Source organism: Candoia aspera, chromosome 9 (assembly GCF_035149785.1).
Source record: "Candoia aspera isolate rCanAsp1 chromosome 9, rCanAsp1.hap2, whole genome shotgun sequence".
Lineage (NCBI taxonomy): Eukaryota > Metazoa > Chordata > Lepidosauria > Squamata > Boidae > Candoia > Candoia aspera.
The window spans coordinates 12,407,152-12,423,129 of record NC_086161.1 but is presented as its reverse complement, the minus strand read 5'-3'; the positions used below and the strand labels follow the sequence as shown (position 1 = coordinate 12,423,129).

The 15,978-nt window shown below is 41.4% G+C and overlaps 1 protein-coding gene across 3 annotated transcripts in view; it reads left to right on the top strand.

The window, feature by feature from the left end:
- The window catches only part of CAMK2B (calcium/calmodulin dependent protein kinase II beta), a 179,107-nt gene extending 164,240 nt beyond the window's left edge, over positions 1-14,867 (top strand). For 2 of the 3 annotated variants that reach the window (XM_063311399.1, XM_063311398.1), the window contains 4 exons: positions 9,189-9,264; positions 11,030-11,124; positions 12,656-12,890; positions 13,731-14,867. In XM_063311399.1, coding sequence (XP_063167469.1) covers positions 9,189-9,264; positions 11,030-11,124; positions 12,656-12,888 — 404 coding nt within the window. In that variant the 3' untranslated portion in view covers positions 12,889-12,890; positions 13,731-14,867. Of the gene's footprint in view, positions 1-1,362; positions 1,492-2,656; positions 2,786-9,188; positions 9,265-11,029; positions 11,125-12,655; positions 12,891-13,730 lie in introns of all 3 variants that reach the window. The other variant, XM_063311400.1, reaches the window with a different exon arrangement.
- Positions 14,868-15,978: the final 1,111 nt, after the last annotated feature.

Sequence of the window (15,978 nt, the reverse complement as noted above, 5' to 3'; positions counted from 1 at the left end):
TCAGCAAGAAAACAAGTACTCATGCAACAGATTATGTAGGGCTTTCCTCCCCAGTATGGAAAATCCTTGTGGTTGTAGAGATGGAATAAGAAATAATTTCTTAATAATAATAACAACAACAGGCTGTAGTTCTGGATTTCCATAAAGTTAGGGAATTCTAGATCATCTCAAAGGGATCCCAACCCTATTTATATGCTTTCTGGTCCTGATGCTGTTCTCTAGCATCTTCTTCTAATACTTTTCAACCCAACATTTTAGAGCTTTTCTTGTCCTCCCTACTCCCATTTGTTCTACCCCAGCTCTCTGGTGTGTGAGGCAGAAGTAGAAGAACCAAACATTTCTGTCACTTTGCCTTTCCCACCTTCTGTGTTGCAAGTCCCATTTCCCTCCACCGTAAGTAGATTTTTGAGGACAACTGAGTAGGAACTGCTCTAGAGACGTAGCTTTCCTGTTTTTTTGTGGGAAAGCATCTCTTGAACGCTGGAATACTCAATCAGTAAATAGCACTGAAAAGGTTGCTGTGTTGGTTTGGTATAAACTTCATTTATGTACACATGCTAGGAATCTCATCACATTTTGTTCCATGCTTATTCCCAAAGAATTCAGCATTTGCATCTAGCTGTCAATTCACAAAAGCAACAAATGCAATCATTTTCAGGCCAAATGAAAAGAAGACTTGAGAGCCCCTAACTAGCCAGGGATCATTTTGTACAATTTAGCCTCTGATTAATGCCTTAAACATATAAACAGATGAAGGTCCTGATGCAAGCCACCTGCTTCTTCATCACTTGAAGGATGTCCTTCCCTTCAATGGAGTGCTTTCTTTAATCTGTCCCCCTTGTTTTTGCTCCTGTTCTAATGTTCCCATCCCTGTGCTTTTGTAAATCTTGTTTGTTTCTTCATCTTTCTCTTCCTCATCTCACCCTAGCTGCTAATCTGTCTGATGTATTAGGCATGGGGAAAGGGGGTTCTGGACCCTCAGATGCTGAAGAACCAAAGACTTCCATTACCCTGCCTACCCCATCCATGTGTGTTGCTAATCCTCTTCCTTTCCAGTGTAAGTAGCAGGTATCTCTTGCGTCTAAAGTGGCATGTCACAAACTTGCAGAATCCCTCCAGCTTTCCACCTCCCTCCCTCCCTTCCATATAAAGTTCTTGGGCTTAAAGAGGAGTAATTACCCTGGCTGATGCCACTCAGGGCTTAGTTGCACAAGAAGAGATCAAGAGTGGTTGTTCTTCTAAACGTTCTGTCACTATGGGGAGGGATTCTCCTACCCTCCATTTCTGTTCTGCTCTCTGCCTTTTGTTTTGTTTTCTCATTTTCACCCCCCCCCCTCCCTTCTCTCATCTGCGCCATCGTAGCTGCCAAACTCTGCGATGTGTTAGGCATGGTGAAAAGGGGCTCTGCGCCTCCAGAAAGTGAAGAGCCAAAGACCTCCATCCCCTTTTCTGGGCCACCTCCTCTGCTCACCAGTCCTCTTTCTCCCTCATGTAAGTAGTGGAACGTCCCTGGGATTTCTTTATTATGATTCCTGCAACTGACATGAGCCCTTTGTGGATTTTTTAACATAGGAACTGGCTTCCCGCTGATCTCCCCTTTAAGAGATTATTGTTGATTTTATATGTTTTATCTTTGATATGGCTCAGTCCTGCTGAGCTTATCTCTAGTTCCCTGTCACCGGCACCACCCTAATCCTTCAGAATTCTTATTCCAGAGGCTCCCGCTGAAAGCTCTGGGTACTCCCCAGCTTCTGGAGACTTTCAGCAAGATCAGTTTGCTTTAGGACAAACTTGAGGGGAACTCAAAAACTGAAAGGGAAGGTGAGGGAAAGAACATATTGATCGGGATTGAAATGCTCCCAGAAAGTAGAAAGCCGCTCCATTGGGGACTGTTTTTAAGAACTTCTCTGGCAAGATTTTGTACCTGATGAAGTCCTTTGTGCTTGGAGATGCCCTGTTAAATCAGGAGGAAGAGACAGGTTTCTAGTTCAGAATTAGTAATTTATCTTGTGAAACAGGTCACCTTTATTTCAGCCAGAGATCTTCTTTACTATAACACAGAATAAGACACAGGGAAAATTTCTCCCTACATTGGGCTTGCTTATTTATTTATTTATTTATTGATTGATTGGATACAGCCACCCAACTAGAACATTGCAACTCCAGGCAGCATACAGTAAGTGATGATGATGATGATGATGATGATGGATTTCAGTTAAAAGTCTTAACCCATTAACAGGCAACTGGAAACTCATGTCTCTCTCCAAAAGGGAAACTCCAGTCATCCCAGCCCCAAAGCCCAAGGAAAAAGCCAAGTTTTTACTGCCTTTCTGAAAACCAACAGTGTCAGGGCTAGCCATACTTCTGAGGGACAGGGGGAGATGGTTCGAGGGCAAGTGAAAAAGGTGATAACCAGCACCTTGTATTGCCTCTGGAAGCCTACAAGAAACCACTGCAGGGTGTGAAGTACTGTTGTTCCAGGGGCATGTATGTATTCATGAAAGGCCTGCCTGCCTGTAAAGTGCTGACCCTGAATAAATAGTTCACATCTCATCTTAAAGACTTCTTTTTCCCCATCATCCATTCGTTTTAATTTGTTTATTTTATTTTATTTATTTTATTATCTCCATGCCTTTTTTCATCTGTCTCATACCAGCCTCCAAGTTGTCTGATGTCCTAAGCATGGTGAAAAGGGGCTCTGGAGCCCCAGAAGCTGAGGGGCCACAGCCTGCTGTCACCCAGTTTTTCCCATTTCCACCCATTCCTAACCCTCTTCCTTCAGATCGTAAGTAGTACACATGGTCTCTGGCAGCCAACAGCTGAGCCTCGCTTGATCTGCTCAGACTTGAAAGAACATTCAGTTCTTGCTACACACTGTAGGTGTGAAATAACAGCCTAACGCTATTGCCACGTGCCTTTGCTTGAAGAGTTAAAGCTTCACTAGGTTGCTATAAATGAAAGCTGAGAAAGTGGGTTATATGCACGAGAGGACTTGACTGTGCAGACTGCATTGTATGCAGATGGCTTATGCAAAAGTTGTCTTGGCAAGCAAGATGTGTGTGCTTGTGTCAAGTGCTTAAACCTAGAAGGTACTGACAAATGGTGTATAATCAGTGGATATAACAACGTGCAGATGTTACTCCTCTTAATGCTAACCAGCATTGCCAATGGTAACGAATGGTGGGAATTGACAGGTCAGATACACCTGGGAGGATGGCTGTTGCCCAACAACATCTGAAGAGTTCCATGTTATGTTTATGTTTCATGTTTTCATATTACACACAAATGCTGCCTGTGCTTTTGAAGTGGCACCAGGTCAATTTCCGTGTTTTTATTCACTATGTTTAATTCATTCTATTCTCTATGTCCATTGGAAGCAGACTTCCAATACTGTTTTTCAACTAGAATACTAACAGCCCTATTCTACAGAAAAAATATTACTTATAGGTGGGACATTTTTTTGCAGCCCATGCGGCCTCAACTTAGGCAAATTTGGGGAAGGTGGCAGGAGAGCCAAGATGACCATAGTCCAACAGGTGGATAGCTATGCGTATTTTTATTTATTTGTCAAATTCCTAAACTACCTTTCTTCCAAAGCTTAAAAGCTACCTACATGGGGAGATAGGTTTGGCTGAAAGGGAATGTCTGGGCCGTAGCCACCTGGTGAACTTCTTTAGCAAGAGGTTGACCTGACCCTGGATTTCCATGGTCCTAATCCAAAACCTTAACCATCAGATCACCATGGCTGTTTTAATTTTTAAGATGGATTATGGCCAATAATCCATTATATTGCCTGTGATTATTCTCAAGGGTTAACATGTTAATATGTTCTATAGTATACAATCATATTAATCATTTTATATTCTTGTTCATGTAGAGTGTGATCTTGCTCATTTTTATTTGGAAGCAAGTCGTATTGTGTTCTTTCTTACTTTCTAGTGTGTTTAGGATTGCAGCCTTAGTTACTATCAGTTGTGTTTTCTTTATGGTGACTAGTGAAATAATACATTTATTTGACTGAGTTTTCCAAACAACATCCAGTGTACCATTTTTTTCTGATTATTGCAACATTTGCTCACCCAAGCACCAGACGTAGTATTCATTATCCCAGTGTTCTCATGCAGTTTCTGCCTTGTATTCCAGTATTTTTCAGACCACAATTCTAAATATTCACTGTGGTTTCCAAAAGGCCTTGATTTAAGTATGTACTGATTGCTTAGTATTTCTACTAAGTGATTTCAAAGTAATACCAGTTTTGCCCACCTTCTCTTTTAAATTACTCTGCAATACAGACATTTGCAGGGAGAAAGTATGTGGTTTTCCTTTACTGTCCCAGATAAATTTATTGTAGACTGCAGCTTAAGTTTATTTAATATAAATCTGTTGTTTGATGGAAGAAATCTTAGCTATTTAATTAGTTGAGTTAATTGATTCAATACAAGTAAGTCAAGGCTGAGTCTTCCTTCTAGATGTTATACTCTGCAGTTTGTACAAGTTTTTTTTAATTATGTTGTCCCATTAATTGAGGATTGAGTGAACTGATTAATCAAAGATAACTCTCTACTTTACGCATGACTGTCTAGCAATTACAAGTTTATGTGCTTGCTCTCACCTGTCTACCCAACCATCAACTCCATAGGAAGACTAGAACTCTATCGAAATAGGCTATAGTAACACAATCTTGCAAGCCTGTCTTCTCCTCACCTCCCTCTTAGCCCCCAGTGAATCAGGGAAGGGCTACCCTGAATCTCTTCTTAATGCTATCTCCCTTCCCAGGACTCAAGGAATGCTTCTGCCCTTTTTCCATACGTAACAGTTTCTGAACATTTGCATCAAGGCCACCTCTCTGGCTCTCTACATCACCCAGTTAACTCCAGGGAACCCCAGGCAGGAAGATGTCACATCAGTTTCAATTAGGGAATGCAAAACGTTTCGTTTGAAAGCCCTTGGAGCCTGAAGGTTTGCAAAACTCCCCTTTTCCAGCACAAAACGGAGGTTTAAAGTGAAAATGGGACGTTGGAAGTTACTGGAGCCAGAAAAAAGAGACACCTTTCCTGGGCCTCCAAAGGCCTCTACTTGTATTAGTCAGGCATCTCTCCCTCCCCTCCCCTCACCCCCCCAAAACCCTGCAAAAAGAACACGACTTTATAAGTAGTTTGGGGCCTCAAAGTTTAGCTTTTTTAGAAAATGCAGGCTTTAGGCTCAGCCACCCAATACTCAAACCTTCACAGAAGTGGGCCAGAAAGGGGCTATTGGTTATTTTATTTGTTGCTGCATCAAGTGTTGGTGATCTTTAGCTGCTTGATTGCACCTAGCGGCAACTGCAGAGGAAATGGAAAAGAAGTTTCTTTTTCCCCATGGGGTGCTGAGTCACAACGTCACAGTGTCTGTTGCTGGTTCTCTTTGCCCTGAACAATCTTTCTCCTGCTAAAAAGCTGGGAGTCCCTGACGGTGGTGTACATTTACAAGGATGGATGACAGCTTGGCATGTCTGCAGCTGGAGGGAGACTCTGGCAGACTGAGATGTCACACCAGTAGTGCTAGAGCAGGCCATAGAGAATGCTGCCCCTTCAAAGAGGAAATAGGCATGGCCAACAAGATTGCAGGTAAGAATTGGCTTTGGTTTGAAGGTTAAAGAAAGGCAGTTTTTCTTCTTGGGTGAGTGACCAGAAGTGCCCTCAAGAAGGAACACTGCACAGGTTAAGGGTCAGAACAAATCCTGCTTCCATTAATCACTGGCATCTGCAAAACATAATGTATAAACTGAACATAGCTTGATGTGGATTAATTATCAGCTGATGTGCATTTGCAATGCTTTTTAATCTGGGTGCGTTAAAGACAAAGTGTTCTCATTTTTCACAGAATGTGTTTACTTGGAATAAATCCTGTTTGTATGGAGCTTACTTCCAGATACATGTGCATAGAATGTCAGTCTCTAACCCCCGTGCTTTTTTTTTCAATGTGGAAAGATCTTTCTCACTATCTTTGTGCAATACTGGACAGACTGAGTGCTCACTTAATGAAAAAGGAAAAATTAATATGATTCCTTGGGTAGGGCACACTATGGAAACAAAGGCAGCCCTGGAAAATTTCCAAAGTAAATGCATTTGTAAAAAGAAAAACATCTTTCTGTTGTGAAGCAGAAGCATGAGAAGAAATAGTTATGGCAATCCTAGATAACTGTGGACTAATCTGTCATATCATTCAGAATTGTCCAATATTTTGGGACAGTTCTTTGCAAAATGAGATTTACTGCTCCATGAAGCTTGTAAGAGTGGCTCAGATAAGGCTTACAGTGCTAAGCAAAAGGGTCACTGTTTTCTCCTTACCCTTCTTATTTGTTTAATTTATTCCATATGTGGTGACTTGTAAGGCAAAGTCTATCATTTTCCAATTTTACTGGATCAATCTGAATCATATTTTTGTCTTGCTAATATATCAGAAATCAGTCCATGTTTGTTCTAGATACAGTTGTTCTGGGGTAATTTCATGTCTTCTAAGTGAATTTTCCCCACAGTATATGCACGGACAATTTGCTCTCCTAGTCTTGCATTCTTCCTAACAGGAAGAGTGTTACCTGAGTAACGATTGAATATTTAAGACTCATGAGCATCCAGGAAATTGGCGGAATCAGCTCAGGTAAAATAACAGGGTTGAAGAACAGCCAAATACTGATTTGGAACTACCTTTCTGTTGCTTGTTTGCATAGCAAATTTCTTTGTTAATGTGCTTGGTTAATTTGAGAAACAAAGGTTGGCATCATTTAAGATGCAGGCATCTCCATAGTCTACTCTGGATAAAAGTAGCTGTATGAACTTGTACTGTCCCTGGAATTTGACATTCAGAAGTTGGGAGGACTGAGATCTAGAATGAAGATTCTGTCTGAAAATGAAATTAAAGCATAAGGAAAGATCTCAGTAGATAAGTAGATTTACTGTAGCAAAATTATGAACCCATTATGAAAGAATTCCAGCAATTGCTGTGCATTAAATGGGAGCTCTATTTATAACAATCAGTGTTCAAATTTCTTATACTTTCTGCCACTCACTGTAGGTAAAGGGTTAATTAAATCTCATGTGCAGGAGATACAGTTTTTATCTGTCCTTGTGTTAGTGATGGCCTGATCTAGTATCTGGTTGTTGACAGTCTGAAAACTAACTTTCACAAGAAGGAGGAGATTAAGCAAGGGGCACCTTTGTAAATTCCAGACAGCAGAGAAAGCTTCCATGAGAGTACAACATGTTTCCTGGATCATTATATAGCCTGATGCTAGTAATATGTCATGGATTTCCTATTATATTCAGTAAGACTTATCTGTGTTAAATGTGTATAAGAATACAGTCTTAGGAACATAAGAAGACCAGATCTAATTTATCTGATGCCCACAGTGGCTATTTCTGAAAAGTGTACTGGCAGCGCGTGAAAACAATATCCCTTGTCACTTATTATTCCCTTGCAAGTGATACTGGAGGCCATGTGAGTTGGGAATGATGGGAGTTGAAATCAATATCAAGTTGAAAAAGGTTGCCATAATTCAACATATACAGGAGTTCTTCTTTATATATACATATACATATACAGGAGTCCCTGACAAGCCCTCTTTTTCACTGAACACCACTAGGAGTAAATCCAGGATTGGATGTTGGTTTCCAGCTGAATGGATGAATTGGTTTCAGCTGAATGAGTCATAGATCATGTAGTCCTGAGGTAAAACAATGTTTGGGTCAATTTTAAGTTTGATGATTCCAGTGAGCAAAGTATCTTTAAAGGTAGGGTTGGTATTTTCAACTACCTTTAGCCTCAGAACCTTGTGAATTTGGCTAATTATGTATTTCAAATTAAGGAAGCAAGTTTAAAACAAGTGCTCAGAAAACCATACAGAACATCTGTAATATTTGTTTAATTAATTAATTTGTCCCCTGCCCATCTCTTCCCGTACCATTCAGATCTACAACTAGCTCTCTTATCAGATGAGGTTCACTAGAGGTGATTAAGTTCTTTGTTGCCAGAAGTTTTTTTTTAGGATTCTTAGCCTCTTCTTCCAGTTTCTGGCCCTCTAAGATGCAGGCAGGGTTAAGATCTAAACTGTTTTGAGAAGAGGTCTAGAGAAGAACGGAATTTATTGTTCAAGTAGGGAGAGTTGAAGGAAGCAACCACGAAATGGGTTTTTCATTCCATGTGAAGACAGAAGTCTCTAAACTGCTTAAGCTCCAAGGAGATGACCTAGGCGAGGCCACTGACACCATCTCTGCCACTAGAGTGTTTCATTATTCATAGCACTTGCTTTAATTGGGTCACTTGGGTACATTTCCTGCATCTCCCCAGTTCTCCTATGTGTGCTGGTTTCAAAAATAAGTGGAGATTCATTCCACATCATTGTAGGATGGCAGTAGATTTCTCTGGAACAGTGGGAAAAGGAATGCCTTGATGTTTGAGGGAAGAATCTTGTAATGTGGTGGAAGTTGACAATAAGTTATGGTTTCCTAGGTTGTATGACTGCAGTGTAATCAGTTCTGCTCACTTTGGCCCATAACATTAGGAGTTACTCCTTTCCTATGGTGTAAAGCTGCGTTAGGATACATAGTATGATGGAGGTATCTGTGCACCTGATTTTTGAGAAGGTCAGTGTCTCTTAGACGCATGGTTAGTCTTTTCCATGTTCCCTTTTAATGTGGCTATCCAATCCTGAAGGACCATATCCATACTACTAGTAGTATGAGACCGATTAATATTATTCCTCCTTATCTCCAAGAAGCTCATCATGTGCCACCTTCAGTTTAATCCTCATAACAACCTTGTGCAGTATGCTGGTCTGAGAACAATTGGTCCACTATCACTTAGAGAGCTTCACAGTGAACCAGAGTTCTGAATTTGAGTCCTCCCTGATTTAACTCCACTATCGTTGGTTAGGGCTACTGTCTGCAGACCGTCAGTAGATGGCAGCAAAGCTCTAGCATGTTTTCTTTCTTTTTGCTGCCTTCTAATGGTTGTTCAGATTTTTGCAGCTCAGATATAGTAACATTGCCCTTGTAGTACTTAAAAAATCCTAACAAAGAATAGTGGGAATGGAGCATGTAAGGACAGCTGAAGAAGCTGGTTTTCTTCTAGGACCTTGAAATGAAAGGGATATACTCTTGCTGATATTTTGTTTATTTCCCCATCTTTCTTTTTCTCTGATTTTTTACTAGCCCGCAAACAGGAAATAATCAAGATAACGGAGCAGCTGATAGAAGCTGTAAACAATGGCGATTTTGAGGCCTATGCGTGAGTAGGCTGGGTGTGAGATCTTACAGGGATCCTGGTCTCACAACTCAGTATTTTATATGCAATTTCATATCCATTGCTATTTATTGACGTAAACAGTAGCCTTCATCAACAGAATTAAATTGGTTGCTATGCTACTTATTAAAATACTTTTAATAAGTCAACTCCAGGTTACACAATAGTATGCAAGCTTTTCATTTCTATACTTATGTTTCCCTATTTTAAAATAATGCTGTATTTTTATTTGCAAGTATTTATATTGCTTGAAAGCTGCTCGAGGAGAGTTGTGATCCTCAAAAGCAGAATATAAACAGTTGCAATACATAGATGCATCAATATTTGTTTCCATCCTCCTGTTTTTATATTATTTTTAACTCTGTATTTCTTTTTACTTCGTGTTTAAGTCTTGTAAATTGCCTGGAATGTTTTTTCCAGAAAGAAAGGTGGCATATAATTGAAATAAATATATTCTGGAAAGCCCGCCATCCCTGGAAAGCCTTGGGGATGGGGCCAAAAACACCTCTGAAGTTTGCCATCCAATGAATCGTACTTTATGTCAGAGAAAAGAGATACTCTGAAATGCATCAGGCATGGTTATGTTTCTATAATTTTAATTAAAATTTAATTTTTCCTGGCCCCACTGATATCTTTGTTGTTGCTCCCAGTTGACTGAGTCAAAGATTAGGCCTGAAAAAAAAATGCTCCTTCCCACTCAAAAACCATTCCAAGGATTTGTAGCCCAGCTTCTTGATAAATTACCCAGAATGGTGTAGGACTTATAAGGAAGTGCCTTCTATCTCTCTTGTACAAACCAGAAAAGGTCAACAAATACTGTAGATTGGCTAGTTCTTGAGAATCGTAAGTTCAGCATTTGGGAGACAGACTTTCCCCACTCACTCCACCTACTCTAGGTATTCTAAAAATGGTAATTATGTGATAGGAGGAAACACAATTGAGAATATGGTCTTTCTGCTAAAGATAAGCAATTGGGTACTGCTGTATCTCAGGTTCCCCACTAGCATATATTGTTACTCGCATAATTAATATTCATATAGTTAATTGGGTCAACCAGCAGTATGCCAAAAATTGGTTCTAACAAGGAGTCCTCCCACCCACAACATTCTCGTTTAATAGTCATTTTTACCTCTTTTGTAATTGTCTATCAACATGGGACTTCACTTTGTCTTTTATTCTATCTAGAAGGTAGTAATTTTCTGTCTGTAAAAGTCCTCTGCTGATGCTTCATGCATCAGAGTTTGGATGTGTCTCAGCATTTGTATTTTTCTCTTTCTGCCTTGCTAGTAAATTGGATTTGCTAAATTTGAAATTTTGTCCGTGGTTCAGATTTAGGTTGACTCAACTTGAAGGGCTTGGATTGAAATGTCCCCTTCCACCTTTCTGCTGTTATAATCCTCCGGTTAAATAGCAGCTCAGCTATGCCTCTTTTAGCTTTGCACACACCTGACACACCCTGTCAGTTTTGTGATACATATTTATTAGCTGATTTCTCAGTTGAATTGGCCTTAGCCCATCTGGATATATTTGCTGAATATATTTGGGTAGGAAAGGAGATCAATACAGTGTTTGTCACCCTGTGAATATCTAGACCAGTTCTTGTGTGAATGGATTCAGGTGTTGTGCAAAATTTTTAAAGAAAAACTGCGAAAGAACTAAGAAGCGTAGGAGTTTTTTTCACTTCCAAAAGAACAAAATCAAAACCCCAAAACCCTTTTAATCTCAATTATAATGTTCTCTTTCTCTCTAGAAAAATATGTGATCCAGGCCTAACTTCATTTGAACCTGAAGCGTTGGGCAATCTTGTTGAAGGGATGGACTTCCACAGATTTTACTTTGAAAACTGTGAGTACAACATTGCATAATACAGGAGCAAGCAGTCCACTGCCTGTGGCCTCAGAACATCCCTGAAATGCATGGGCCCCAAATTTCTGCCCCCCACTTTTGTTTTTGAAGAGATTCCGAAGCAAAACTAGAGCCTTGAGTGTTGAGCCTTGTAGAGCTTAAGATACACACCTCATCTTTTAAAAAACACACAGCCCCCACCTCCCAAATTTGTGTTTAATTTTAAAGAGCAAAGTGGGTGCCCCAAATTCCTTGCAAAAAAACTGAACTGAGCAGGCTAAGAGACAAAAGTGCAGCTCACTGCTGTTCTGGTACTTCCTTTTCTCATTGAAGATTTGTCCTCCTTTGCTCTCCTCCCTTAGACCAGTTGCCCAAATTAGAGTCCGCATGCCCTCGCCATGGATGCTTCAAAGTATAGAAAAAGACATCTAGACTGGCCCTTGGAATGGAGAATTTTGTAGTGGTGGCCCCGAGGGTTCCCATTCCTTGACCATCTGGGGAATGGATTACAGTTCAGCAGCAGGACACGTGCTTCCCTGGGAGTTGAAGTTCACACATCTTAAAGTTGCCAAGTTTGAGAAACACTGGTCTAATCAAATAGCAAATGAAAGCAAAAATCTTTTTTGGCCTGAGTTTCTGAAGAGCCCCTGGCACTCAGGTAGAGCCGTTCAAATCTTCAGTGAAAATGGAACCCTGTAGTGAACGTTGGGCCCCAGCAAAGTTCCCTTTCCTGATGGATTGGAAGATTGCAAAAGGCTTGTCAGGTTATGGGGTGGTAGTCTCAAATAGTTAGCAGCATTTAATGATAGAGACTTAACTAGATGTTCCTAGATCATTTTCAAGGAGGCTTTTATACACTTTCTAGGAATGGAGAAACACTTCTCGGTCTAGGAAATCTGTGGTGTTTTGCCCGTGGTTTAAATCTGTTGCATATTGACACATGCCCAGTGATGATGGAGAGGGAAAATGTTTCCTCCTCCTGGTCCTTCTACGAATGTTTAGGTCAAAACAACTGACCTTCCTTCTTCCTCCCTGTCCCTGAGATAGGTCTCCTGGACCTACCAATTCAAATTTATTTAGGACAGCCTTAGCCAGCAAATAAAACAGAAATAAAAAGCAAAAGGGAGAGAGAGTGTGTGTGTGTCAAAATAGATAAGCATAAATAAGCAGATAGAGCAGTCCATCTAAAATCTTACTATGAACCCCCTGCTGAAGCTTTGATGCTAGATAACAAAACTTTGCAACATTGTAGGTGGTATAAAAGATCTTATCTGCCACCAGGAAGCCAACTACCTTACCAGCCACTGGAGCAAAAGTTTCCCCTGCTATTCCTTCCTCCATTTCAAGCCAAGCAGAACCCTAATCTCTAGTGCCTAATTAAGTCAAGCAAATCCAGTAAATCCACATCAGCCAGCAAAGCCTGATTCAATTTTTTTCCCCTTGAAAGAGAAGGGTCTAAAAATAACTTGCCATTTCCTTGCTTCTCCTGGTGTCCAGCTTCCTAACCAGTGCCCTGTTTGTGCCCTTCTAGTGTTATCTAAGAACAACAAGCCCATTCACACAACCATCCTGAACCCTCATGTGCACGTCATTGGGGAAGATGCCGCCTGCATTGCCTACATCCGCCTGACACAGTACATTGATGGGCAGGGCCGTCCTCGCACTTGCCAGTCCGAAGAGACCCGTGTCTGGCACCGCCGAGATGGCAAGTGGCAGAACGTTCACTTCCACTGCTCGGGAGCTCCAGTGGCCCCTCTCCAGTGAAGGTAAGATGATGGCAAACGGCCACTTGGAGTGGTGGCTACATTCCATTTCTGGGAAAGACCAACGAATGATCAACCAGTGTGTCTGTGTGGGTTGGCATGGAGACACGTGTGTTTTGGGTTTGAGAGAGAATGTATCCACGCCAGACACAATTGGGAGCAGAAGAGGACTAAGTGGGCCTTTTTCTAGGGAGTTAAGATCTGGGCAAATGTTCTCTTCCACTCCCAAAATTAGCCCACCCATTTCAAGGAACCAGACTGAAAGTGGATGGTCACTCCTTGGCATCGCTCCTGGCGAGCCAGCAGCCTTCCTCTTGTTTTTCAGCTTACTGAGTCAACTAATTGTGCATGGCTTTGGTTTTTGGGAATGTATATATAGTTACTTTACTTAAATGAAGTTGTAAGTGTGATAAAACAAAGCAGCGTTGCTTCATTATTTGGTTTTAAAGCAGAGTTTTAAGCACTTCTGGAAAAGTCCTAAGTACTTGGAAGAAGAAGAGGGAGGAGGAGGAGGAAGAGGAAGTGGCAATGCTGTTCTTGTAACCCAGCCAGCCAGCACAGTCCCCATACTGTTACAAGAACTGGGACATGACTTCTAATCAGTTACTAAGTGCGGAGGAAATCCAACTTTTACAGTAAAAGAGGCTTCTTTTGAATTTGATCATAATCAGGAAATGATTAGATGTGTCTAAAATACCACTAATGTGCTGACACTATGAGTTGTGCATAGCAGCCCCGGGACTATGAAAACAGAGGCCAGATCTCTGCATCTAATGCCCTTGCCTGCCTCCTGGGGGTCTTGAACAGTTCATCACGGTGTCTCCATTTCTGTTTGTCTTTCAGAACTCATGCTGGCTGTTCTGATTTCATCCCGAAGGAGATGGTGATTTCAGCTGAGCCACTAGCCGGGAGCAGCAGTGACAAGCACGCGCCCGCATGCTCGTGTCCCCCATTCCCCATCCTTCCCCCGTTTCATTTCCAGTGCCTGTGTTTGCAAAAAGAGAGAGAGAGACAGAGAAACACATAAGAAAAAAAAAATCCAAGCAGACTTGATTATTTAAAAAAACAAAAAAGCAAACCCAGCCAAACCCATTCAGCTGTCTGACTTGCAGCCTGACCATAATGCACTCACCATCCCTACCGACTCCATTTTTTTTTTTTGGTGTGCAGCTGTTTCAGTGACCAGATGTTGCAGTGAAAAATGTCTCAACTTCAGAAAAAACAAAGGCCCCACCTCCTCCCTGTATCAATCCTGGTGTTGAACAGTGTTAAGTTTGTTTAGTGAATATGCACATACACACACACTTAATTTACCGGACCTTGGTTCAGCGGGCTTCAGATGCAGTGGACAAAATCTGCCCATGCACTTTTTGCATCTGCTCCTTTACCATTTGACGCACGTGTAAAATACACATTTGCCATTTTACACATGTATTAAAAATAATTGCATTTTACAATTTTTTAGATGTAATGGACATCCCTTCCCCCATTAGTCTGTTAAATCAAGAATTTATTGTATATATATGTGTGTGTGCGTGTGTGTGCGTGCTTGCACACACACGTACATAAAGCCGCATACAGAGCCCCTTTTTATAGTATTTGCATTCTCTGCCAAAAGTATGGGCCTTTTTCTTGGGTGATTGTGTTCGCGCTTGGAAGTCTGTGATCAGTGCTACCATTTTGTTTTGAAGAAGACACTCCCAGACTGATTCATTTCCTTTCTCCTCTAGCTGTGGTTGTGGATTATGATGATGGCAATTATTCAGCCTCTTCGTTTAATTTGTTTTTTCCTCTGAATAGAGGGGGACCCTATTGGTGGTGGAGGGGTTTTGCTTTCTGGGCTAACACCACTGCCAATGATTTTCTGGTAGGCTGATGACTGCACCTGTCCTGACGGGTCTGTAGATGAAAGATAGCCTTGGCGTTATATATAGGCTTCACTGCAGATTGTTGGATATCTGCATTCGCATTAGCACTTAACATTTTACTAGCATCTTGATCCTGGTCTCTCAACAAGGGCTACCAACATTGAGTTGTTGTACTTGTGCCCCTACTTTATTATTGAGGTGGGAACTGCCCTTGCTTAGTGGGACTGGCTGGCAAGTTGTAATGTTGCTTAAAATAGCTAGTGAGAAAAGAGTCAACACTATTAGATCTCAGCCTTTTCTAGTGCTGGGAAACTAACTTTCTATCCCGCAGAAAGAGGAAGAGATGTTTTCTTACACGGTAAAAGCTCAGCCCCACTTTCTCTTATTCCTCTTCACCTTCCACAGAAAGTATATTAATTTAGAAGATGAAAGGATTAGAAAGCCAATTGTGGGGGATGTGCTTGAAGTTCTTATCAGCCTAGAAGAAAGACAGCTGGTCAACTAAAGTTGCATATCCCATTCATTCATCTTTATTCTCTCTCTCTCTCTCTCTCCCCGTCTCCTGTGAATTTACCTGCAAAGAGAGCTGATTGACAGCAAACTTTGAGAAAATTGCTCTTGGGAGTGGGCAAAAGCACTTCAGGGAGCTCTAGATTCAGGAGCTGACTCAACAGGTGGCCCCAAACAAGCGAAACCAAAGGGGGCAATTCTCCCCATGGACCAAGCCGTAGCAGAAAGCGATGGAAGGTGGCGTTGTGGGGTCCTTCATTAGCCAAGGCCAGTGTGAACTGTGTCAGATGCTGTGGAGCAGCTGCTAGTCCAGCTTCAGCTGTACCAGATCCCAGTGGAAGATGTAAAGCATTGTCTTCTGCTCACTACATCTTCATGCCAGGAGGCTCAAATTGGCCATAACAGATGTACAGTGTGGCATATGCCAGAATGTATTAATAAGGAAGCTCTGTTTTCTTCTAATGGGCTCTTTTCCCCCATCTTTTAATATTCACAGAGGAGACACCCTCCTCCCCCCAATTGCTTGCTCAGCATCTCACAGCCTAAACTCCCTATGGTTTCCTAGCATGCAGTGGTTAATTAGGTCCTTGTGGCCACAAGGGCAGTTGAGTGACTCCACATGGACCATGGCTAGAGGAATAGGTTTTGGGGGCCTGAAATACCTTGCTGCAATGAGCATGGCATAAACCTATATTTTGATAAGTGTGACCTTC